General features: G+C 31.8%; 1 protein-coding gene across 1 annotated transcript in view; it reads left to right on the top strand.

The window, feature by feature from the left end:
- The window catches only part of Dhc1 (Dynein heavy chain 1), a 108,454-nt gene that overhangs the window by 20,447 nt on the left and 61,284 nt on the right, over nucleotides 1-26,723 (top strand). Inside the window, 12 exon segments of the mRNA XM_065515984.1 lie at nucleotides 579-789; nucleotides 9,559-9,945; nucleotides 10,064-10,649; nucleotides 10,704-10,958; nucleotides 11,058-11,108; nucleotides 14,008-16,685; nucleotides 16,761-17,009; nucleotides 17,389-18,957; nucleotides 24,526-24,694; nucleotides 24,757-24,909; nucleotides 24,988-25,280; nucleotides 25,351-25,843. Of these exon segments, the coding sequence (XP_065372056.1) occupies nucleotides 579-789; nucleotides 9,559-9,945; nucleotides 10,064-10,649; nucleotides 10,704-10,958; nucleotides 11,058-11,108; nucleotides 14,008-16,685; nucleotides 16,761-17,009; nucleotides 17,389-18,957; nucleotides 24,526-24,694; nucleotides 24,757-24,909; nucleotides 24,988-25,280; nucleotides 25,351-25,843 (7,094 nt within the window).

Here is a 26,723-nt window from a genome sequence, read left to right as displayed (position 1 = left end):
TTTTCGTCAGTTTTTAATTCCCGGGATTCCCGACTAAAAATCCCGGGAATCGGGTAGTGAAAAATTGGCAAAAACCCGGGATAAAAACCCTAACCATAATACATCAAATCTATATAGTGGTTAGTGAAGGCTTTTTTTTGCTGTTGACCTGTGTAATAGATGAGAAATGATAAAATTGTTAAACTCCTTTCAACGGAGATTTATCTTAATACAATATTCGAAAACATTTTAACTTTATAACAATATCAAATTTAACCAAATACCCATATAGTTAAAGAAATACAAAATATAAGCACATGTACTACGTGCATAGTGTATCCTTATTTAATATTGAATTTTAATTAAAATTGTATATCATTTTTCTTTAACCGAATTATTTATAAGGATATTGACGTATACATATGTACATCTAACTACTTAAAACTCATACCGTAACTATCTACTTAGTGGATACATAGATAGACTTAGATTACTATTTGTATTTTGTTATTTATTTTTTTTATCTATGTGTATATAGCTGTAGTTTTATAATTTAAAATTAGATACAAATTCAATTCATTACACGTTTTATATTACAGAGGCTTGGGTCGTATTTACAAGGGTTTAGCACAATCCGGTTCATGGGGCTGCTTTGATGAATTCAATCGCATTGAATTGCCAGTCTTGTCGGTGGCAGCGCAACAAGTTGCTGTTGTCTTAACAGCCAAAAAGGAAAAGAAGAAATCATTTATATTTACCGATGGTGATACCATCGAAATGAATCCGGAATTTGGTATATTTATAACGATGGTAAGTAGTAATCAATGTTTGTATGGATGTTAGTCAAGTTGTAAGTATCGAATGCATAGATACATTTTTTATGTTTTAATATGCGCTCAAAAGTATGGTAGTAATTTATATTTTAGTAGTAAAATAAAATAAATTTAATGGCTAACAACTTTTAATTATCTTCTGTAGGGTTTACACTCATAGAATATAAAATGTGAAATAACGAAAACGAAATGAAGTGTATTAAATTTGAATTGAAAGTTAGCTTTAAAGCATAATGAGATGCTTTAAAGCTAACTTTCCAGCTAACCGACCACTGCAATAAAGAGCTTTATAGCAGTGGTCGGCATAAAGATAACATCGATTATAATAAATAACATCTTATGCACTTTTATCCTTGATGTAATAAGACGACGGTATTTCTTTCTTATTTTATCATTTATATGAACGTCTTTGACATTCGCGTTGTTCGTTGATTATGTTCGTTCTCTGGTGGCTATGAGTGCCACTGCTTTCCAGATACTTTTGCGATTCCTTCTTGTATACTTTTTCAAAAAAAGTTTTCGTAAGGGTCGAAACTATAATACAACATCAATACATGTTTTCTTGAGGAAACTTCTTAGAATTTTCCGTAGATTGCGTTTCTGCTATACGATTTTTTACTTTTTGATCGTCCATAAAAATCGACCCAGCCTAATGTGCATACACACAGGGAAAACAGATTCGTAATAGCAACCTAATTTGTTGTTCTACGATATACTTTGTTTGATACCAATAAAACATACAAAATTAATGACATTTAGCGTGGGAACCGATTTGAAGTTGACGAAATTAGAGGAAATTTGTTTTTTGGTCACAATTCTGTTAAAATTATTTCTTAAAAAACATTACGTAGCCTATTTTCTAATGTTTAATTTCAGATGATTTCTTTACTTCTTTTAAGATTATTTACGATTTTCTAATATTAAATTTCTAGGAAATTGTTAACCCTTTTATATCTGGGCTCAAAATTGTCCCAGACAGCAAAGTAAAGTAGAAGACTTTTGTTTGTTAATATCAATAAAAAACAAGTAAGAAAGTATGGTTGGTCAAGCCCGACCATATAATACCCTACACTAAGTAAATGAGCAAAATCATTTTATCTTTTTTTCTTTTAAAATTTCAATAATTTATTTTCGTGAATGATTTTCGGTAGTGGGCCTTATATGGGAGCTCGACCTTTTTTGATTACCTGGATTCGGGAAATTTTTTCTACATACCAGGATAACCGGCTATTTCCGAAATATATAATGATACTGCAGGAATATTATAGCCAAATTTCATATAAGAACTTAGTGTTATAATTATTAAATATCAGAGCTTCGAATTAATTAATACAATTTGAGCTTAATTCACTAAAATCTTAATCCGTTATTAAAAAATGTCAGCCTTTCATTCCATAAATCCATACCTAATATTTAATTTTTTAGAATCATTCAAAAGCCTTTGTTTAAACTGAATTAATTTTGAACTTAATTAATAACAGAATTTATTCAAACTTTGAATGATTAAATTTTTGTTAAATCAAATCATTTACAAAATTAATTGAAACAAATGTTTTAAGCCTTTTTGTACTAGATTTGAATTGAAGAAAAATTTAATCATTTAATACATTTTGGGAGATATTTTGTTAAGGATTTGAAGAAGAAATTTAATGAATTTATTTTATGTTTTGATTTTGATAATTGACTATACAATTTTCGTTATTGGTTGGTTGGAGTAAACAAAATTATTGAAAATACAGTTTTCGCATTTGAAAACGGTATTTTCAATATTTTTTTTTTAATTAAAGTTCAACCAATAACGAAAATTGTATATTCAAAATTGTAATTTAAATTATCAAAAAAGAAAATTCTTTACTGTCTTTATATTCTGAGTGTAGAAACGCACTTTAACTCTTTAACGGCATTTTATTCAGCTGTAAGTCTTATACGTAAAATAAAACAATGGATTCCAAGTTAAGAACGGTTTTCAATTGTTGTATAAATATTCGAGCATTGAATTTTACACTTTTCAATTTTTGTTTGTTCTTTTTTTTATATAAGAAAGAGACAAGTAAAACAGCACAAGTAAACAATTCCAATAAAATTCTTTTCCAAAATACAAAATTTTTTTGTTGAAATTATTTCTCAGCTTGTCATTCAATTAAATTTATTTCGAAAGAAAGCAAATATGTATTTTTCGTTAAGAAAAAAAATTAAAAACTTTTTCAGTTTCATTTTGGCTGTCTTTCAGTTGAATACACACAATTGACCTTTGAAAAATTGTGCAAAGTTGAATTTAATTTTCCAGAAAAAGTAAGCGGAGCAGCATCTTCCATATACTACATTGTACCAACTTAGTGAGTCAATTAATCACTTCATTATCTACACTTTAGAGCTTGTTAAATGCTCCTCTGATAGTTGTTTAAATTTACACAGACACATTTACTGTCACACAAACACAAAAGGTCCTTTAAACAATCAAATTTCGTTGTTGTTGTTGCTGCTATTTGGAAAATACACAATCATCTCTCCAAGGTCCAATTAAACTAAAACCAACAACCAAACACCCGACCAGTAATTTTTGGTTGGGGTTTTTACCTTCATTCTATTCGTTTTTTTATAGTATTTTTATTTGAAAATTATTATTTTCATTAGGTATAAAGGGAATTTGGGTTTTGTTGTTACACAAATTAAGAAGAAAGTTTTTTTTTTGGATTGTATTTGATTAAAAAATACGACATGACAGCATGTTTTAGCCTTTTTATGGTGTCAAAATTTTGGCCATGGAAACTGTAAGCATAAGTTGTATGTATCTTATAAAGTTTAGTAAATGTGGTTTTATGATAAATTACTTTAAGTTTGTTTAAAAACGTCAAGAATATATACCTTAAAAGTATGTGACATAAGAATTATTTTACAGGAATTAATTTGTTATATAAAAAATTAATTTGGAAGAAAATATTACTTTTATTAAAATTATGGCATAGTGAGACAGAATCAAAATATTATGGACATAAATCGAACATGTTTAGATGGCTGATCCGATTGATATGAAATTTCTGAGGCGAATTCTAGCTTATGTCTTGAGGGGTATAGAAACAATAAATGTAAAAAAATGGAGATTGCAGCCTTTACTTATATACCGATGTCTTCCGATCGGTATGAAATTTTTCTCATTCATGTAACTTATTACCTATTGTTCTTAGCAAAATATGTTCCAAATTGTTTAGATAGCTATTTGTTCAATCTTTCGAAAAAAAAAAAAATAAAAAATTTTTAATATTTTTTTCCAAAATCAAAAACATATGTGACTTTTTTTTTCAAAATGGGGCCTTTTTTCTCTTAAAATAAAGATTAGATATTTTCCTTGGAGAAATACATATTATAAAGACATAAATAAATGTTTTGTAACTTAAAACATGAAATTTTTGACTTTATTTTGCAAAATCAAAAACATTGTTGACTTTTTTTTTTTCAAAATGGACCCATTTTTTAATTTTTATTTTGCTTAAAAGAAATCTTACATATTTTCCTTGAATACCTATTTGGTCGCTTAGTGGGATGCGAGGTCGATATCTATCAAAATAAATGTTTTGTAACTCAAAACATTAATTTTTTGACTTTTTTTTGCAAAATCAAAAACTTTATTGACTTTTTTTTCAAAATGGACCCATTTTTTAAATTTTTTTTCTTGCTCAAAAGAAAGCTTAGATATTTTCCTTGAAGACCTATTTTTTGATTTTGCCAAAAAATCCCGAACGGAAGACATAGATTTTGAAAGTTGGTTCACTTGAGATGATATTTGTATAGGTATAATTGAGATGATATTTGTATAGGTATAATTGAGGGTTTTAATAATATATTAATATCATTGCTTTTGAAAAATACCACAAGGGTTAGAAAATGTGTTGTGAAGTACCCTACTTTTAGACCCCATAGCACCGCTCCTGCCAGTTTGAAATTACAGATTATGCAATGTGATTTCTCAATCTAGAAAATCCTTAATGGTGCTAGCATGTCAAAGCTGAAAATAATATTCTTTTTATAGATATCACGTATTCCAGATAACCAATTTTTACTTATAAGTCTTCATAACATAAAATATTTATTTCATCATGATGTGATTAAATACAAAAGAGTTGACACGTGAATAATATATACACTAGAGTATCCAAAACCGAAACCCAAAACCGGTCATCCGGGTTTTCCATTGTTATAAACTCTTCTGTTTGTTTTCAACATTTAGGTTGTTTGACAAACTGATTTATTTAAGATGGTTAAACGGTTTTAACGAAATATATTTTCTGATGACATTTTTAAAAATATTGAGATATTTAGTGTATTCAAAAGGTATCCATGTCATATTGTCATAATGTTCTAATATTTCACTCTCTAATATTTTATGACATTTTTTGCATGAAAGGTTGTTAACCTTTTTAAACCATATGATAACTTGTGAATCTACTAATTTTGTATAGAAATATACATAGAGCGGAAACTCTCCTGTCAAAGACTTAACTCAGTTGTCAGAAACCTAAGTGGTGAGAATGTATTAGTAAAAAAAACTATGTGAAAACAAAAACAACACTCGTATGTGTGATTATTTTGAGTAATTTTTTTGTAGTTTCCGCTCTATGTTTCTCTATGATTGTAGATTTTATGATATGAAAATAAAGTCAAAAATTTAATTAGACTTTTTTCATATTAAAAAAAATATTAATATTAATATAAAACCGGTTAACCTTTTTTTAGAATGACAGAAACCGAAACCGGTTTTTTAAGAATACACTTTTACGATTAAACCGGAAACTGTTTTTTTGGATACTCTAATCTACACCCACTAAAGCAAACGTCTTAACATACATTCTAAATGCTTCACTTATAAATAAAATGTTTTTCTCAGTAGAAAAATATAAATTTGTTTTAAAAGTTTCTTTTACGCTCCTTCTCAACCAAATTATTCAAATATCGTGTTAATCGAAATATGTACACAACACATGTAAATGTTTTGGGACATGTGTTGTGGCAGCCTATCAAAAAAAAATCATAATTCAACCCAAAAGTAGGTTTTTTTAGCATCTCAAATATCAGGAATAAGCTCAGTTTTTTAGTAAATTGATAAAGAAAATTGTTTTTTTTTTTTGCTGTATATATTTGTGTATGTGTTTCCTTACAATAAAAAAGGCTGTAAAAACGTAAATTTATGATGTTATCTGTCTGTGTATTTGAATGTAGGCGAGTGAAAAGAAATTTAAATTTTATAATGTTTATTTTATTGCTTTTCAAAAAGGATAATAAAGACATTGGTAAATTTCTTTCTAAAATATTGTTGAAAACAAAAGAAAGAAACCACTTAAAGTGTCTTAAGTAAATATAAGGAGTTTTTAAATCTGGAATAATTTTATGATTCTTAATGTAGCCTTCGGAGTATAATGTGTTGAGGAAACTGGCAGATTTAAATTACATTAATATAATTTGTTGCTTTAGTATCCTTGTTGATGTAGCAGTTACATAAAATAATATTGTTATGTAAGTTGGAGTTCATTAACAATAAATTTTATATATTTTACTAGATATATATTCAAGTCCAATGGACATAGTGATAAAAATCATGATGTCATGTTGCAAATTAATCTGTCGCTCGATTCCGTCTTTAGTTTTGCCAAAACGATTCCAGTTTTTCAGGTCAGGCTTATATGTACATGGCTGAGCATATTGGTTTATGTATCAAAAACTAACGTTTTTCAACAAATTTTAATTTTCTTCACGCTCTAAGTTGATCGCGAAAAAGCTTACTAAAGTACAATAGCATTCCAAAACATAAATAAAATCAATTAACCCTTTCAGACATTAAATAGAATTAGTTGTAAGTTTGTAAGTTAATTTGAGGCTGCTAATTAAGAATATGAAGTCAAATTAGAGGTAAATCGTCACACATTCCCGCCAGGTGAGGTCAAATATATTGGGCGAATTTTCTTAAAGGACATCTATCTCATAAATAAATGTTAAAAAATTAATGTAATTAATTGCAATTAATACACAAACATCTAAACTAATACTCAATTAATACTTACATGTTTTTTCTAGAGTTTAAAATAATGTAATTATAATTTTTAAAAAGCACCGAATATTACTATGTCTAACACATACTTATAGAACGCTAACGTACTTATGAAAATAACTTAATTTAACAAAAACCAATGAAAAACAAGTAAGGAAGTATGGTCGGTCAAGCCCGACCATATAATACCCTACACTAAGTAACAGAGCAAAAACATGTTTCTTTTAAAATTTCAATAATTTATATTTTTGAGTGATTTTCGGAAGTGGGCCTTATATGGGGCTATGACCAATTATGGACCGATCACCATAAAATTAGGTCGGTTATTTTTCATTCGAAATTATTGTTTTATACATTCTTAGAAAGATAATTTTCTCTAGAAGCTTAGGTTTATTGCAAATGTTTAAAATACAGTATTTAAATAGGGAATTTTTTTAAGATATAGGAAAAAGTACCATTATTTACCCAATTTTACAACTTTCAATCGATTTCCGGCACGTGTTCTAGTTATCCGATTGCACTTAAATTTTACAGTAGTTAGTTTTAGCTGCTAATGAACAAAATAAGACCCATCCAAAGCAAATCTATTTTTTAAGGGCATGTCTAATGGACAGCCAGCCAGCCGACCAGACGGACGGACGGACATCGTTTAATCGACTCAGAAAGTGATTCTAAGTCGATCGGTATACTTTAAGGTGGGTGTTAGACTAATATTTTTGGGCGTTATAAACATCTGCACAAACGCATTATACCCTCCCCACTATGGTGGTGTAGGGTATAATTAGATGTTTAAATCACATATATATACTAGGGTGGCCCTTAATAAACGAAAGTTGGATTTTGGCCATTCTCACCCCCCCAGTTTGGTGAACATTAGTAAAAAAATCATCCTGAAAAAATTTTAGGTAAATCGGTTGGGGTTAAGACGTGCCGCAAGCCCTCTGAAGTTTTGAGATGCATTTACAAGGGGAAAAAATGCATTTTTTTCAGTTTTTGTAAAAATTTTGCCATTAAAAAATTACTTTTGTAATTTAATTTAAAAGAATCGAAATGTGTACGTAATTGTCGTTCTAATGAGACATAAAAAACAGAAATTGGTCAAAAAATGTTAAAGTTATTAAAAATTCGCCAGCCCATTAACGTGTCTCAGGCCACTAGAACAAGAAATGTATGAACAAAATTAACATATTTTGAGAAATATTAAAATAAAACCTCATTTTTACTTAAAATATGTCCATATTTACTTGTATATGAGTTTTTGTCTTCATAGGATAGCGTTAACCTATTCTTAGGTATATACAAAAAATTAAATTTTTTTAACTGCAGTTTCAAAACTCCATTTTCAAATTTTTAAAAATTTTGTTAAACAAATTTCAGAAAAAATTATGAAAATATCTCTTATAGTTTTTCCGTACCTGAGATTTAAATTTTGAAATTTTCGAGAAAAACCAATTATTTGGCAATTTTTAGCCAATGAGCTCTATTTCCTTACTCTTATGAATTTTAAGCCAAACTTATTCAGAATATTATAGTCCAGATAATTCTAAATATACTCTGAAACTTTTACTAAAATCGGAAAACGTTAACCCTTAAATCGTGAAGGTCAAAGGTCGAATCTTAGATACCCTTCACCAAATTATACATAAAAATATTTTTTTTTTAAATATTTTTAGGAAAACTAAATTTAATTTTTTTTCAAAATTTTTTATATAAAAAAGTTTTATTTAATTTTTTTAAAAGTTTTTTCCAAATTTTTTTTTTATTTTTTTTTAATTTTTAAAATTTTTTTGGGAAAAATAATTTATGACAAAAAATTCTGATAAAAAAAAATTCGGGTTAAAAAATGTTTCCCCGATTTTGACCCATTGTAGGTCCAACTTACTACAGCTTTATATAAATCGTTTAAAATATCTATCATTAGATATCCATATTGTCTATATTAGTGACTTAGGTCAAAAATAGGCCAAAAATCGAGGTTTCCCGTTTTTTTCCTTAAGTTTAAGCTCTTTGTGGGCCGGATTTGTCGATTTTAAATAGCAACCGAGCCGGAAGAATTCCCGACATATTGATGTATGGATCATGTATAAGCTATTAAGGGGCTACGGAAAGTTGATTTCAACATACAGACGGACATTGCTATATCGACTTCGCTATCTATAACGATCCATAATATACTTTGTGGGGTCGCAAATGAAAAATGTAGAAATTACAAACGGAATGAAAAACTTATATATACCCTTGCCACTCATGGCGAAGGTCAAAATTCAAATTTTGACCTCCTCTAACTCAGAGAGTCCTTGACCGATCTTGTTGAAAAATAGTGTCTGAATTACTATCCAATAGCACCTTGCGGAAGACTTACCCTATCTGCCTTTCGATAGGGTAAAAGATGATTAACTTGACATGAAATCTTCCATATATTTATGATGTTTGGAATTTGTAACTTTAAGAATACCGGTATTTCACTGAAACGAAGTGTTCGTGAAAATCTAAAATTATTGGCGTATCCTATGGACTCCAACAAGTTGTATTTACCAATTAGTTGTATTTACTTTGCTATTATTACAGGCAATTTGGTAGAGTTATTGAGTCCGCCATATAACAACTGAAAAAAGTGTCCCATACATCATTTATAATTTCCTATAACATTTTTATCGCTTATATCTTAAAAAAATAATTTTTTGCCATTATTAATTTCCTTTTCAGAATCCCGGCTATGCTGGTCGCAAGGAATTGCCCGAAAATTTGAAAATTCAATTTCGCACTGTGGCTATGATGGTGCCCGATCGTCAAATAATCATACGCGTAAAATTGGCCTCGTGCGGTTTCTTGGAAAATATAACACTGGCACGAAAATTCTACACCCTATACAAACTGTGCGAAGAACAGTTGACAAAACAAGTGCATTATGATTTTGGTTTGCGTAATATACTGTCGGTATTGAGGACACTAGGTGCAGCAAAGCGAAGGAACTCAAAGGATAGCGAGAGTACGATTGTGATGCGAGTCCTGCGTGATATGAATCTATCGAAGTTAATAGATGATGATGAGCCATTGTTCATATCACTGGTATCGGATTTGTTTCCCAATCAGGTAAATTCAAATAAATATAACTGATTAAGAATTACTTGAAACAATTACAAATCTTGCTAAGATTTCAATATCATCTTTCTTAAATAAACTATAAACTTGTATGTATTCTTCTACATAGACCCTCGAAAAAACCAATTACCCAGAACTGGAAGCGGCCATAGCCCAACAGGCCGAAGAAGCTAATTTGGTTTACCATCCTCCTTGGGTTCTTAAGCTTATACAGCTGTATGAAACCCAAAATGTCCGTCATGGCATTATGACTTTAGGACCTAGTGGTGCGGGCAAAACAACTTGCATACACACTTTAATGAAGGCCCTAACACAAATGGGTGACTATCATCGTGAGATGCGTATGAATCCAAAGGCCATAACGGCAGCTCAAATGTTTGGCCGTTTAGATGTGGCCACTAACGATTGGACTGATGGCATTTTTTCTGCTCTGTGGCGTAAAACTTTGAAAGTTAAAAGTGGTGAACATATTTGGTTGGTTTTAGATGGTCCAGTGGATAGTATATGGATTGAGAATCTAAACTCCGTGCTAGATGATAATAAAACTCTAACCTTAGCCAATGGTGATCGCTTAACCATGGCTCCCACAGTAAAGATTATTTTTGAACCCCATAATATTGATAATGCTTCCCCGGCAACAGTGTCACGCAATGGCATGGTGTATATGAGTTCTTCGGGTTTGGATTCAAGGCCCAGTAAGTTTTTCTTAAAGCACAGTAGTCTAGCTTCTTAACAATATTTTTCATTAGTTGTTCAAGCTTGGCTTAAAAATCGTGCTCCTGGTGAGAAAACCGTTTTCTCGGATTTGTTTGAACGTACCTTTGTTCCCGTAATTTCTTGGGGTACCCAGAATCTTAAATTGCTTATGCCTGTTCTGCAATGTAATATTGTTCGACAAATGTTACTGATTTTGGAGGGTTTGGTGCCGGTTAAAAAAGAAGACGAACAAGCTGTTAGTATGTCTAGCAAAGAAAGTCAAGATGGTAAGTTGTTATTAACTTCTAGTTAAAATAATTTCCGATAAAGGTTTCATCATTTGGGCTTGTCATTAGTATCTACTTGTATTACATTTTTTATATTTGAATAATTTTTAACGTTTTCAGTTAAAGTTGTTAAAGAAGAACGCCGTAATTCCTTAGGTGAAGAAGAAGATGGTAAAGTATTTTTATTTCGTTTACTTAAACCTATTTTCAGATTCTGTTATAACTCTTCTATGTAAATATGTATCTACATTTTTCCTGATTAAGCTTGTATTTTCTGATACTAAACTACTAAAGCACTTTCATTTTTTTTAAAGCATGACAAACAGTGATTCGATTAATACTTTTTTGCTAAATGATTGGTTATCTATTCGATTGCAAAATTACAAAGGTCCAGCAGTTTTAGTAGATTTAGACACAATTGTTTTATTAAGTATATTATAGCACTACATTTAATATATAGCTCCTTTCTACTCATTATCTAAGATTTTATGATTTCTGATATTTGGTGGATCATATTAATGTCTGATTAATCTCTAAGCCAAAATCAAATAAGGAATTTTTGTCAGACTAGACGTTAATAGACTGCTAAAGGAAGCTATTTGGCCACGTGATGTATTGTGGGGGAACGAGTACTTAAATAGCAAAAAGTGTAGTACAATTGACCTGACTGAATGTTCCTTAAATTGAATATTTACTTTTGGTTGCTAATTTCGAAAGATGGTTTATATTTATCTAAGAATATTGAACTGGTGAAGTTTGGAAAAAAGTTAATTGAGTCCAATTTTTGATAAGTTGTCTGTTCAGTTATCCAACCCCATATTTTAGGTTAGGAAAGTATGTGTACAATTTGTGATTCCATTCGAAAAGAAATAATAAGATGTAGAAAAGAAGAGATCGCCTAATTAACACTCTCCTGTCATTAAATGAACATAGAATCATTAATGTGTACATTAATTCTAGTACATCGTAGAATATTCTGCCCAGCCATATAATCCTAGGTTCTGTTTTCCGAGGTCAGTTTATATCATTCAATCACTTCTCAGGTATTACTCTATAATAGTGACAGATTATAGATTTTATCACCAAATTCAACCTTATCTCCCAAGTTCGTCTGTGATCCCATTTCCATCTACATTATACTCATGCGGTACCTAGCACATCCTAACATTGTAAAGAAGACTTATTAGCCCATCGTATAATTTACTTGCCAGTGAACTGAAACACTTTATTTAAACAGATAAGGATTCCAGATACAACATAACATTCTTGATTATGGGTTGTGACATTGAGTTTTCTATCCATTGCCGACATCTCTCCGTTTTATGATAATCTAGTAAACTTAGCTTAGGGAAAGATTATAGTCTGCGCATCCTACTACATGCTTAGAGCAATATGTTCTCGAAATTTTATTCCAAACTATTATTCATGATTCTGATAACGTTTATTATGTTCCATAAATCAATGTGTGATAAAACAGAAAACTCATCGTAAAATGTATCCGAAAAAACTCGTTAAATTTGTGTTATAGCACAAATTTATCCGAAAAAACTAGTTAAATTTGTATTATAGCACAAATTTTAGTTTTTTCGGATACATTTTTCGATGAATTTTCTGTTTTATCACACATTGATTTATGGAACATAATAAACGTTATCAGAAGCATGAATAGACAATGTCTAAGAAAACATACCAAATTCTTCTCATCTTCCTCATGTAATAAGAGATAGAAGCATGTTCTGCCCCATGAGACTTGATTGACCATACAAAAACATTATACCTAATCAAAAATCAAGAATCGGATAAAATTACTTAATACAAGGGTGGGTAAATTAGTCCGAAAATTTTTCAATATCCCGGCAGTTAACTGAAAGGGCAACACTGCACCTGTAAACAGGCATCTATTAGTTGACTCCTGTCAAAATTATAACAAGCTGGGTCATTTAGTTTGTGTTTGACAGCTGTTGATAGCAGATTACAGCGTGACTTGAGGTGAAATTGGAAAAAAGTGAATTTCGGCTTCTCATTAAGTATTATTTTTTGCGGGAAAAAACCATCACTCAAATAAAGGCTAAGCTATGGGAACTCTGCACCATCAATTTCAATGGTAAAAAAGTGGTTTACTGAATTTCGTTGTGGCCCTACAAGCACGGAAGATGCCAAACGTTCTTGACGTCCAGTTGAAACCTGATGAAATGGCTCGGCGGAGAGATAAAATCGTCTCACAAAAAATACATATTTTGATGACAAATCTTATTTTTTAGAAGGGATACAAAAACTGCAGAAACATTGGACAAAGTGCATAGAGTGGTTTCAAAGGAGACTATGTTGAAAAATTATAAAATTTTCATTCAAAAAGGCACAGACAGTTTGACCCACTCTCGTAGGTTTGCAAACCTTCTTGATTGCCAATCGGTCATTGGTCAACTATACTTATATGGGCTGTCTGCGGAGAGCGCCAAAAGTCCACAGCCCATATGTGGGCTGTTCGTCCAAACAATTTTCAAGCCCACATGTGGCCTGTAGAATTTGAAAGCGAAAAAAACACCCTTTTAGCTATTTATATACATTTTAAAAGATATAGATATTTATATATACCGTAAAAATCCCCAATTTTGCTAAAAATAAAAAAACGGACTTGTGGGGCAATCCTCAGTCGCTGCCATGGACTTTTAACTTGTTAACAAAATCTTTTAAATTTTAGAAATTTGTATAATTTCTGAATTAATACAGGTATTAATCGAATTGTGTATTGTATTTTCTAAAAATCAATTCAGTATATGAGCTTGAAAAGTTGTGTCTACTACTAACTCTGTAAAAAGTGGTTTCTCGTCTAACAAAATTAACTACTTTCTTCTCTACCATTTTACTATTCCTTTACTTTAATATTCCTTTTATTATATTTTAATTTCTAACAATTTGTGCCTGTGAAATAGATTATGTCTACTAACTGTCTTCAATGTGGTCTCGTCTAACCAAATTTACTAACTCTTTCTATTTGCATCTGTAACAGTTATTTGTCATAATTAATTTCTTATAATTTTTCTTTTCATTTCCATTTTTATATCCGTAGAAGAAGCTGCCGAAGAAACCTTGGTAGAAGAAAAGGAAGATACTTGCACACCAGAGCATTTACATCGTTTATACATCTTTGCTTTAGCCTGGGGTTTGGGAGCTTATCTCAGTACAACGGATCGTGTTAAAATCAATCAATATGTTAAGGAAACCTTTCCAGATTTGGATTATGCCAAAGGCACTACCAGTGAAAATAGTATATTCGATTTCTTTGTTTCGGCAACGGGCAGTTGGCAATCATGGAAGACTTTAGTTACGCCCTATATGTATCCAGAAGTTTCCACTCCAGATTATTTGAGTATACTAGTGCCCATAGTTGATAATGTACGCATGGATTATCTTATCGGCTGCATAGCAAATCAAGAGAAGGCAGTCATGTTGATTGGTGAGCAGGGTACCGGCAAGACAGTGATTATGAAGAATTTCATGAAAAAGATGAATGTGGAAACTTATATGGGACGTTCATTTAACTTTTCGTCGGCCACAAGTCCATATCAATTTCAAAGAACTATCGAAAGTTATGTGGAAAAAAGAGTGGGTGTAACTTTTGGTCCTCCGGGTGGCCGCAAATTGATAGTGTTCATCGATGATATTAATTTACCCGAGATAAACGAATGGGGTGATCAAGTGACCAATGAAATTGTAAGACAATCTATGGATATGAAAGGTTTTTATAGTTTGGAGAAGCCTGGAGATTTCACCACCGTGGTAGATGTGCAATATGTGGCTGCCATGGGTTTACCGGGTGGAGGTCGTAATGATATTCCCTCTAGATTGAAGAGACAATTTTGTGTTTTCAACTGTAATATACCCGATAATGATTCCATAGATAAAATATTCCGTGTTATTGGCGAGGGACATTATAATGCCAAAAGAGGTTTCATACCGGATGTAAGAAATTTGGTTAAGAAATTAATTGTTATCACACGTTATTTATGGCAACGTACTAGGGAGAAATTGCTGCCAACTCCTGCAAAATTTCATTACGTTTTCAGTTTAAGAGATTTGTCGCGTATTTGGCAGGGTATGGTGGGTACTCTGTCTACGGTGATAACTTCGGAAAGTGTGTTAATGTCTTTGTGGAAACACGAATGCACTCGGGTATTTGCCGATCGATTTACCAATTTTCCCGATAAGGAGTGGTTTAGTTCGGAATTATCGTGTCTGGTGCGTTCGGAATTGAGTGAAAATCATGTTCAAATGATTATACCAAATCCGGTGTTTGTTGACTTCATGCGTGATGCTCCTGAACCTACAGGCGAAGAGGGCGAAGATGCGGATATGGAATTGCCCAAAGTCTATGAGCCGGTGACCTCTCACGAAGTACTCCGTGAGCGTCTGGTTATGTTTCTTGCCCAATTTAATGAAATGGTGCGAGGTTCCGGGATGGATTTGGTTTTCTTTCCTGATGCCATGTTGCATTTGGTAAAGATTTCTCGTATTATAAGGCATCCTCGCGGAAATGTCATGCTGGTCGGGGTAGGTGGTTCCGGCAAACAATCGCTTACAAAGTTAGCTTCATTTATAGCGGGCTATAAAACATTCCAAATTGCCCTAACACGTTCCTACAATGTGGCCAACTTTTTGGAAGATCTTAAACTGCTCTATCGTACTTGTGGAGTTCAAGGCAAAGGTACCACATTCCTTTTCACTGATATGGATATTAAAGAGGAAGGTTTCTTGGAATATCTTAATAATATACTTTCCTCTGGTGTCATATCAAATCTATTCTCAAGAGATGAACAAGCTGAAATTGTTCAAGAGTTGACACCCATAATGAAGCGAGAAAATCAACGTAAGACCGCCACCCCCGAGAGTGTGATGGAGTTCTTTTTGGCCCGTACCTGTGCTAATCTTCACGTAGCGTTTTGTTTCTCGCCCGTAGGAGAGACTTTCCGAGCACGGGTACAACGTTTTCCGGCTTTGGTATCGGGCTGCACCATCGACTGGTTCCAACCTTGGCCCAAGGATGCTCTCGTCTCGGTTTCTCGACACTTTCTGAGTGACTTTGAAATAGAGTGTACACCGGAAGTGAAAGAAGAACTTGTCAATGCTTTGGGTTCAATACAAGATATTGTGGCAGAAACTTCTCAAGAATATTTCCAACGTTTTCGGCGCGCTACTCATGTAACACCCAAGTCATATCTCAACTTCATAGCTGGCTACAAGAATATCTATCAGCAGAAGCAAAAGGAATTGGGAGATGGTGTTGAAAAAATGGATACCGGCTTAGAGAAATTGAAAGAAGCCTCAGCATCAGTGGAAATACTAAAAATGGATTTAGTCGTAATGGAGGAGGAGCTGGTGGAAGCATCTAAAAAAGCCGAGTCAGTGTTAGTGGAAGTAACTGAGCGGGCCATGCAGGCGGAAATAGTTAAGAATCAGGTGTTAATAGTCAAGGATAAGGCAGAAGCTTTGGTAGCCTGCATAGCCAATGAAAAGGCTTTAGCCGAAGAAAAACTGGAAGCGGCCAAACCCGCTTTGGAAGAAGCTGAAAACGCTTTGAATACAATTAAACCGGCACATATAGCAACAGTACGTAAATTGGGAAGACCACCTCATCTTATTATGCGCATTATGGACAGTGTACTAATACTTTTCAAGCGTAAACTACATCCGTGTATACCAGACTCTGGTACGCCTTGTCCCAAACCATCATGGCAAGAATCATTGAAGGTATGCCACCTACAAACATTTTTGCAAAATTTATATCAATATTTATGGGTTGTTTTATTTGCATATTACTCCCAGATGATGGCCAGTACTACATTCCTGTTGCAGCTACAAAACTATCCTAAGGATACAATAAATGACGAAATGATTGATTTATTACAACCATACTTTCGCATGGAAGACTATAATATGGATATGGCACGTAGAGTGTGTGGTGACGTTGCTGGTTTATTGTCTTGGACAAAGGCAATGGGTTTCTTTCATAGTGTCAACAAAGAAGTTCTACCATTGAAAGCCAACTTAACGATGCAGGAAGCTAGATTGAAGGTATGTAATGTTGGGTTGTATGTATATAAGTATATACATAAGTAAGTGTCAATAGGAATAATTAAAAATGGAACAATGCAAATGCGATAAGATGTTATGACAATGATTGGATTAAGATTGTAAAATATGTCGTTTTGATAGACACATTGATATGTTGGAGAAACAGGAGCAGGATACAGTGAAATAAAGGGATTCATGGTAAATTTAGATGTTTTTGTTAGATGAAACATTAATAATCTGTTGTTGTTTTTGAGATTATTTAATATAAAAGATAGTAAAGGATAATCTTTAAAATTGCATTGTCTGTGATCTTTTAAAAGTTTATGAATTAAAATATATTTACACGCCTTTGAATACATATTTTTTCTCTTTTAAATAGCTCGCTATGGATGACCTTGCAGGAGCTGAAGATCAACTACGAGAACGTGAAGAAGCCCTGCAGGCGGTTAAAAATCAATACGACAAAGCAGTGGGCGAAAAACAGCGACTTACAGATGCTGCCAATGCCTGTTTACGTAAAATGACAGCTGCAACGGCTCTCATAAATGGTCTGTCGGATGAGAAAGTTAGATGGACCAATCAAAGCAAAGAATTTAAAATACAATTGGGCAAACTAGTGGGAGATGTATTGCTAGCCACAGGTTTTCTTTCCTATTGTGGTCCCTATAACCAAGAATTTCGAGCAAACTTAATAAAAACATGGATGAGCATATTGAAACAGAAGACAATACCTTTTACCACGGGCCTTAACATTATAAGTATGCTAGTTGACTCATCCATGGTATCCGAGTGGACTTTGCAGGGCCTACCCAATGACGAATTGTCTGTGCAAAATGCTTTAATAGCCACCAAGTCCAGTAGTTACCCTTTGCTAATAGATCCCCAAACTCAAGGAAAACTTTGGATAAAATCCAAAGAAGAGCAGAATGAATTACAAATTACTTCCTTGAATCACAAATATTTTAGAACACACTTGGAAGATGCTTTGTCTTTGGGAAGACCCTTGTTAATAGAAGATGTGGGTGTTGAACTGGATCCTGTGATAGATAATGTCTTGGAAAAGAATTTCATCAAGTCGGGTAGTATAGAGAAGGTATTGGTGGGCGATAAGGAATGTGATGTTATGCCTGGTTTTATGTTGTACATCACCACCAAACTACCAAATCCTCCTTTCAGTCCAGAAGTAAGCGCCAAGACTTCGATAATAGATTTTACCGTAACCATGAGAGGTTTAGAAGATCAGTTACTAGGCAGAGTGATTCTAATGGAAAAATCTGATTTAGAAGCTGAAAGGGTGGCTCTTTTTGAAACTGTTATGCAAAACCAAAGGAACATGAAAGAACTAGAAGCAAATCTACTTTATCGCTTAAGTTCCTCTCAAGGTTCACTAGTAGATGATGAGGCTCTTATCGAGGTATTAAGGGTGACAAAAAGTACTGCTGAAGAAGTTAATGAAAAACTGAAAATTGCCGAAGTTACCGAACGTAAAATCATGAAGGCCAGAGAAGAATTTAGAGCTGTAGCAGCTCGTGGTTCTATACTCTATTTCCTGATCGTGGAAATGAGCAATGTCAATGTGATGTACCAGAATTCCCTTAAACAGTTTCTGTTCATTTTCAATAACTCCATTACAAAGTCAACAAAATCAAATGTTACCGAAGAGCGCATCAACATCATTTTGCGCTACTTAACGTACGAAGTTTACAAGTTCACTAACCGTAGTCTATACGAGCGTCATAAGCAACTGTTCACTCTGATGTTGGCAATTAAAATAGACTATCACAAAGGCAATATTAGTCATGAGGAATTTATGGCTTTCATTAAGGGCGGTGCATCGTTGGATTTGAATGCCGTTCAACCAAAACCATTCCGTTGGATTTTAGACATCACTTGGTTGAATTTAGTTGAAATAAGTAAATTGGAAACGTTTGTTAATGTTTTGGAATTGGTAAGTTTAACTATATGTATTTGTGGGTGGAAGTATAAATTAACATTCTTTTCCTCTTTGTTCATTTAAATGAGTACATAGTGAGGAATTTTTATGTATTACTCGTATGTGCATTAGATTTTTCTATGAATAAATCATCAAACTCAAAACATTTCCGATAACCATAGTGTGATGAAAAGCACAAACATAGAGTAGGATTATTGAAATGCAATTAGTTGGTTTGCAAATTTCTATATATGGATATTTTACTTTACAGAGTGTATTAACTCCATAGAAGAGAAATGTGATCAAATATAAATCATATATTTACTTTTTTAGTTGCATAATGACATTAAATACTATAAATGGAGTTAATCTGATTGTCAATGATACATCCATATAGTGAAATGTTTAATGTTTAATCGATTCTCAATTGATGCATAGATAAATATGATCTTAGATATTTTATTTTTTTTCTATTTTTTTGGCAAAAAGTCTATTTTTTACAGTTATTTTTTAGAAATCTAATAATGCAATTCTGTAGAGAAATATTTCATTAGTAGAAAAACATGATTTATTTTCGAAAAAAATAAAATTTTGTATAAAAAGAGTGTGGTGAAAATTTTACTACGTTTCAGTTGTTTATACAATAAATATGGTTCAACTACCAATATTTTTAGAGAATTTTTATTAAAATATAGTATTTTGAATTTAATAGGAAAGAAAAAATATTTAAATTACATATATAGTTTAAGAGATCTGAGCAAAGCAAAAAAAAAAAATTTATCATTTGCAGTTTTAATTAGAAAAAAAATGAGTTTGCTCGGTCTACCTCCGTGTTAGTACTACTACTAAATGAAAGTTTGGAATATTTTCTTTCATTTTATGTAAAAAAAAGTGATACAACGTTATTTTGGAAGGACCCTTGTATGGTAGGTACCCCTAGGGACTATCCGATATGAACCATTTTTAATATTTAGCTTTTCTATATGAAACTAGCCAAGTGTACCAAATTTTATTATCATAGGAGCACTCCTTCTACTTTTTGCAAAAAAATGTATGAAACCATACCACTGTAGCCCCTCAAAGTTGGTCACCACGATTCTCATTTTTTTTAAATTCACCAAAAATCCATTTATTATCCGAATGAGCTGAAATTTAAAATATAAATAGTCCTTGAGAAGATCGAAAATACTCTTACATATGTAAGTTATCTCTATTAGCTGCAGAGATATTTAGGTTTATTGATTTAGTTTTTTATGGTTTTTAAGATAAGGCGGGCCTAGGGAGTGTCGAAATTTATTTTTAAAATATCTGCTATATTGCCAATAAAATTCTAAATAAAACAAAAAAATGCTAAAAGTTATTTCGTCCCTATAAAAAAGTTACACGCATCTAAATTTGGTGCATGTAAAAAGTGCCGTATTTTTTAAATTTTTCCCAAAAAAGGCCACATATTTTTTCTTTTGTAGAAAAAGATTTTCTTTGTGACAATATACAATTTTTATATGATCCGGAAAGAGAACTTAACGCAAATGCATGTTAAGTAAAATGTGGCTCACTTACGCGGAATTATTATAAGACAATTATGAATGTTCAAATCATTTCCTCAGTGGGACCTTGTATGGGGACTACGGACAAATGTTGTTCGATTTTCGCCATATTTAACAGTATAATTTCAGAGTACTTAGAACTAATTTTTCTAAAATTTTATCTGGATCGCTAGGTGAAATCATGGACTGATATTGCCCATTTTCAATACCAAACAAACCATATCAACAGAGAGTATTGGGCCCTATCGTATTTAAAACAGACAGATGGACGGACATAGATAAATCGTAACCATTTCAACATTGTTTCTAGTTTTTTTTAACAATATTATAGTCACAGAAACTATTTACATGATTGTGGTAACCATAACATGGTTAATTTACGATTCACATGATTGTATCAACCATATATGAGGAGCCGCAGAACAAAAGGTACTTTTCGATTTTTTTCCAAATTGAAATCTCCTAGAAAAAATCAATTTCTCAAAATTTTTAAATTTTCAAAAAGTACCTTTTGTTCTGCGGCTTCACATATATGGTAACAATAAACAAGTATAAACTGGTTTGCTTTTGGATATTTATGTCATGGGACGGTTATAATTGCTCAATCTTTAGGTTTTAGGGAACACTAATAGAAAAGTATATAATTTCTGTAGCCAAGAAAAAGAAGTTCTTATAAATATTCTCCTAAATTTATCAGATGATAACTTAAAAACACTGTAATATATACAAGATGACAGATACAATCTCATTTTGTTATATAATTGTCAAATAATCTTTAAAACCGATTATTTCTCTCCTAACGAATAATTAAACCACATTTCGATAATAGTATATGCTTGAACAATTAGAGAGCGTATGTAAATTTTCGTGGTTTGCAAATCTATCTAAAATTTTGATTATGAAATAAAAATATTTTTAGTTGTGCCACCCACAGGAACTATTTATATTAAATAAAGTATGTACTCGTATAAATGTATGTTATATAATATTTTTTTTAATATTTTATACTGAAATTGGTTTTTGCGAATTTAAATTTAGTTGCTAGTATTGAGTCAAATGACCATCCCTAAATAAATATGTGTTATAAAGAGGAATAGCATAAGTGTATTTAAGTAGGTGTAGTTTGAAGGGTTCTCGTGCTTTGATAAGTTGCTGAGGATTTCCTAAAAATTCAAAAGGTTGTTGTTATGATGAGTGGCGTTGCATTAAATTAAAACCAAATCGAATTTAATTTTGAGTTTTCTCAGTGCCTTTAAACCCAGGTGGCAAATATGCGATTCTTTTATATTATGTCTCTAGGTTATATTTAATAACGGAAATACTTTTTCATTGTGTCGTCTTTGGAATACAAACATTTTAGATTTCAAGTAAATGCAACTTGTAGATTCCAAAAGTAAGAAATTAATACACTGAGAAAATGAGCAAAAATCGCCATGAAATTTGGTCGTGTGACTTATTTCTTTATGAAGCATATGTTTGTTTAAGTTTTGGGAGATTTATTATAGAAATATATAGACAGCCTTGACATATCTTTAGTTCAGCGTGCAAATGTGTTAAGTCCTTTTTTAAAAATTTTACAGGACATACAAAAAATGTTTTAAAATCGTCTGTTTTAAATATTTTTGAAGTTTAGTGTGTTGTCGACTTATACAGTGGTTGACAATAGTTGTTGACTTTTATAAATATTTAACTGATGGGTCAAAATCAAAACAAATTCTTATGAAATTCTTAACATTTTAGTATTTCATTAATTTATACCTTTAAGAACATATCTAATTAAATTTTAAAAATAGAAATCAAACTAAAAGTGTTTATTATTATTATTATGCAATCGATGGAAACTTGATTTGTTACAAATATGGTCTTTCTCATTTATTGATTTTTTGGATATTCCTTGTTTTTATTACTGCTTCACAGAGATGCAGCAGTGAACCAATTAAAGATTCAATCATCTCCTTTAAAATATTTTGCCATTGCCTTGTAACCGCATCTGATAAAGCTTCCTTCGAGGTATATTTTGAGTTCATATACATTAACATCTACAATGTTTATGGAAGTGAGATCTGACTCGGCTACAACTAGGGTATTCATTCGACTAATGATCATTCGATTAATCGAATAATTTCTTACGAATAATTATTCGAATAATTTAAAAATGGCCATTTTCGAATAACGAATAATTCGAACAATTTTATATAGAATAATCGAATAAAACGAATAAATGTTCATATATATTTAAATTTATTAAATTGCTTAAAATTGTTCATAATTTCAAATTTAAATAAGTAATAATGACTCACAAAAATTTTATTGTTTCTGAAATTCGACAAATAACTAAAGTCAAAGGGACTTTCGATCTCCTTTCGAGCTCCTTCTATAAATATATAAATATTACTGCAAGAAGTTACAATTCTGAAAACAAATCTTTAAAAATTTTTAACTTAGGACTTGAACCAATGACAATAAAAGGTACGGAATAAAATATTTGTTATTTAGCTGGCGAAATATTAGAATAATCGAAATATTAGAATAATTAATAATAAAAATATTAACTTAGATTAAAGTGGAGTTGAATGTGATGGGGAATATGATTTTGAAACGTCGCGACGTTTCAAAAGTCGAAAGTCGATGGAAATATGTAGATGAAGGTCATGATCTTAAAATATATGTATATAAGTGATGTTATTAACCTCGTATGTAAGTGTTGCAAAATATTTAAAAAATCGAATGATTTTGTAAGTGTTGCAAAAAAGCATGGAGTTGAACATCTTTGTCTGACATGGTAATAAACTTTTTGCGTATTTTTAAATGCGTCAATCATGCACTGCCTGACTTCAAATTAGCCACGTTCACAGACAATGATATCAAACCTTGAACAGATTCCCTTTATGGTGTAATTCCCCAAGACCACTTTAACTTAACTTTTTGCGTATTTTTAAATGCGTCAATCATGCACTGCCTGACTTCAAATTAGCCACGTTCACAGACAATGATATCAAACCTTGAACAGATTCCCTTTATGGTGTAATTCCCCAAGACCACTTTATTAAGGAAAGATTCGGCAACGTTGATAGAACATGATGTATAATACAATTTGTTATAAATAATTTAGAAATAGTGAATAATTAATTTACTAAATAATTAGTTACTCAATTTAAAACCCGAATTAATGAACGACATAAAAAAGTTCTTAATACGTTTATATTTTATTTGAATTCAGGATCATGTCCAACTAGCTCAAATTTTTTAAAGCATAGCTCCAAAACGGAAACTAAAAGGTTTGCTTGTCAATTGTTTTGTAGATAGTTCGGGAGTTAATCTGATCAGAATATTTCTGTGGAAAATTTAACGCAGGACTTTGTTTTTGAATGTTTTTTAACATTATCAATACTTGAATTATGAGATCGTAGGTGAAGACCAGCCAACCAGCCGAATCGACATCCATGCGCTAATTTAATTCTCCGTAGTGGGTCCTATATATTATGAGCTGCTTACGTCTGACCAGAGCATCACAATGAACCTTTACCGAATGCAACTTATTCGTTTGAAGCGAGAATTGTTCGAAAAACGCCCAGAATATACGGCCAGACATGAAACCATAATATTCCATCATGACAATGCTAGGCCACATGTTTTAATACCTGTTAAAGAGTATTTAGAATGAATTGATTGGGAAGTTTTACCTCACCCGCTTTATATTTTTTTTTTCGTTATGGAACAAACAATTATTGTTTAAGAACAAAAAGTTAAAATTTCTCCCCTTTTTTATCCATTTGTGAGTCAAGTTTGACGCATCCATGGATATTTCAATAAAATCGGATTAATCGTTTAGGCTTTATTGTTTATGAACTAAAGGTACCAATTGTACCAGTTTATCCCTTCCCGGTCCAAATATTGAAAAGGGTCTGTCTATCTATGTTCCAAATTTCAATAAAGTAGGATTTGCCGTTTAGGTATTCTTGAGGAACAAACAAACAAATAAACAAACTAACAAAACATTTATAATATTTATATATGGATTCTATTTATTTTGTAGATTGAATTAAATGAACGTGAATGGCGCACATGGTACGAATCTGAAAAGCCCGAAAATGAAGAAATACCTTGTGGCTATCAGACATCTTTAGATGGTTTTCGCAAATTGCTACTAATACGATCATGGTGTCCTGATCGTACAATTTCACAAGCTAAAAAATATATAGAAGGTAAACAATTTAAGAAGCATTGAAAATAAATTAGAATACTAATTAATTGTTGACTTTTCTAGAATCTCTGGGACCCGAATATAGTGAAATGCAAATTTTAGATTTAGAATATACATGGTCTGAATCCGAGCCGCGAACACCTTTTGTATGCTTACTCTCTATTGGGTCTGATCCCACTACACAAATTGCTGCTTTAGCCAAACAAAAAGGAATACGTATGTTGAGAAATTACATAGTAGCGTAAATATTTGAAACCTATTTTGCATAATATTTTCTCCATACTTTATGTATAGCACTTAAATCAGTCTCAATGGGTCAGGGACAAGAATTTCATGCACGTAAAATGATTATGGATTCAACGGCGAACGGTGGTTGGGTTTTGCTGCAAAACGTTCACTTATCGTTGCCATTTTGCACAGAAGTAATTGATATGTTGGTGGAGACGGAACGTATTGATGATTCATTTCGTATGTGGGTGACAACCGAACCTCATTCAGATTTTCCTATTGGTTTGTTGCAAATGGCAATTAAATTTACTAACGAACCTCCTCAGGGTATACGTGCCAGCTTAAAGAGGAGCTATCAGGTATGAATTCAAAAATACATACATACGTACATATAAAGATGTGTGATTAATTTTTAAAATCTCTATTTAGGCTTTCACACAAGATTTCTTGGATTATACTGCCGCACCACAATGGCCCACTCTGTTGTATACTGTGGCATTTCTGCACACCATTGTGCAAGAGAGACGTAAATTTGGGCCTCTGGGTTGGAATGTACCATACGAATTTAATGCTGCCGACTTTGCAGCCAGTGTACAGTTTGTGCAAAATCATTTGGACGAAATGGATCCCAAAAAGGGTGTCTCCTGGCAAACGCTGGTCTATATGATTGGTGAGGTACAGTATGGTGGTCGGGTGACGGACGATTTCGACAAACGTCTGTTGACCACATTTACAGCCGTATGGTTTTGTGAAGGCTTACTTAGTCCAGCGTTTGAATTTTACAAGGGCTACAAAGTGCCCAGTACGAAAAATTTGCAAACTTTTATTGATTACATTAATAATTTACCAGCCTACGATACACCTGAAGTATTTGGTTTACATTCGAATGCTGACATCACGTATCAAATTAATTCTGCTAAAGGTGAGTAGATTACACAGCATACATACATTGTGTGTATAAGTAAATATGTTTTTTTTTTTAAGGAAACCTGATTAAGAAGGTGTGTTGGTTTTGTTATTTTGTATTTTCCAAAGGATGAAGAATTATCATCCAGTAGAAATCAATAATTTTCTGTTGACACTTTTTCTGGGTGTTCAACTTAAGTTCTCATGTAATTGATATTTTCTTTCTGTTTTGGTAGCTTCATTTTATATGAATATTTAGTTTGTTTATACACAGATAGTGCCAGTGTAGAGTTTATTGACATTTTCGGTGTTCGTATTGTAAATTTTAAGTGTTTGTGTTTGGCCTCAGGTACTGACTATAAATAAACTTAAGGAAGATTAATTTTGACGTTATGAGAAATTCTCATATTTGTTAAGAGGAATGTTTTGCACAAAAACAAACAAATTTCGGAAACTTAGCCAGGAATTTACGTGTTAAAATGTTATAATAATGATAAGTAATCACAACAGTCTCAAATAGAAAGTCAAACTTGTTTTGAAGTTTTGTTACACTTTGTCTTTGTTTTCTTAATATGAACACTAATACGTACGAGTATTAGCCTGAAGATGTGAGAAAATCGTCAAGAAAAATAATAATAAATTTAATTTCAATGTGAAAACATAAGTTTATTTTTGTTTGCTTTAAAAGAAAGGAATTCCACCGTACATCACCCAAAAATTAATCTTCAGATTTTGTAAACTTTTAGCACGCTTATACGCTATGGAGCAATTTAGGTGATAACATTTTTAATTTTTTAAAAGCTCGCGATTTTATTCATATATTTCGATTTCTAAAAAGTCACAAAGTGTGTAAGTTTAAGTATGTTTCTCTTTAATTGTAAAATTGCCATAAAATA

Source organism: Calliphora vicina, chromosome 1, assembly GCF_958450345.1.
Source record: "Calliphora vicina chromosome 1, idCalVici1.1, whole genome shotgun sequence".
In the NCBI taxonomy this organism is placed as follows: Eukaryota; Metazoa; Arthropoda; class Insecta; order Diptera; family Calliphoridae; genus Calliphora; species Calliphora vicina.
This window is presented reverse-complemented; position numbering and strand designations above follow the sequence as displayed.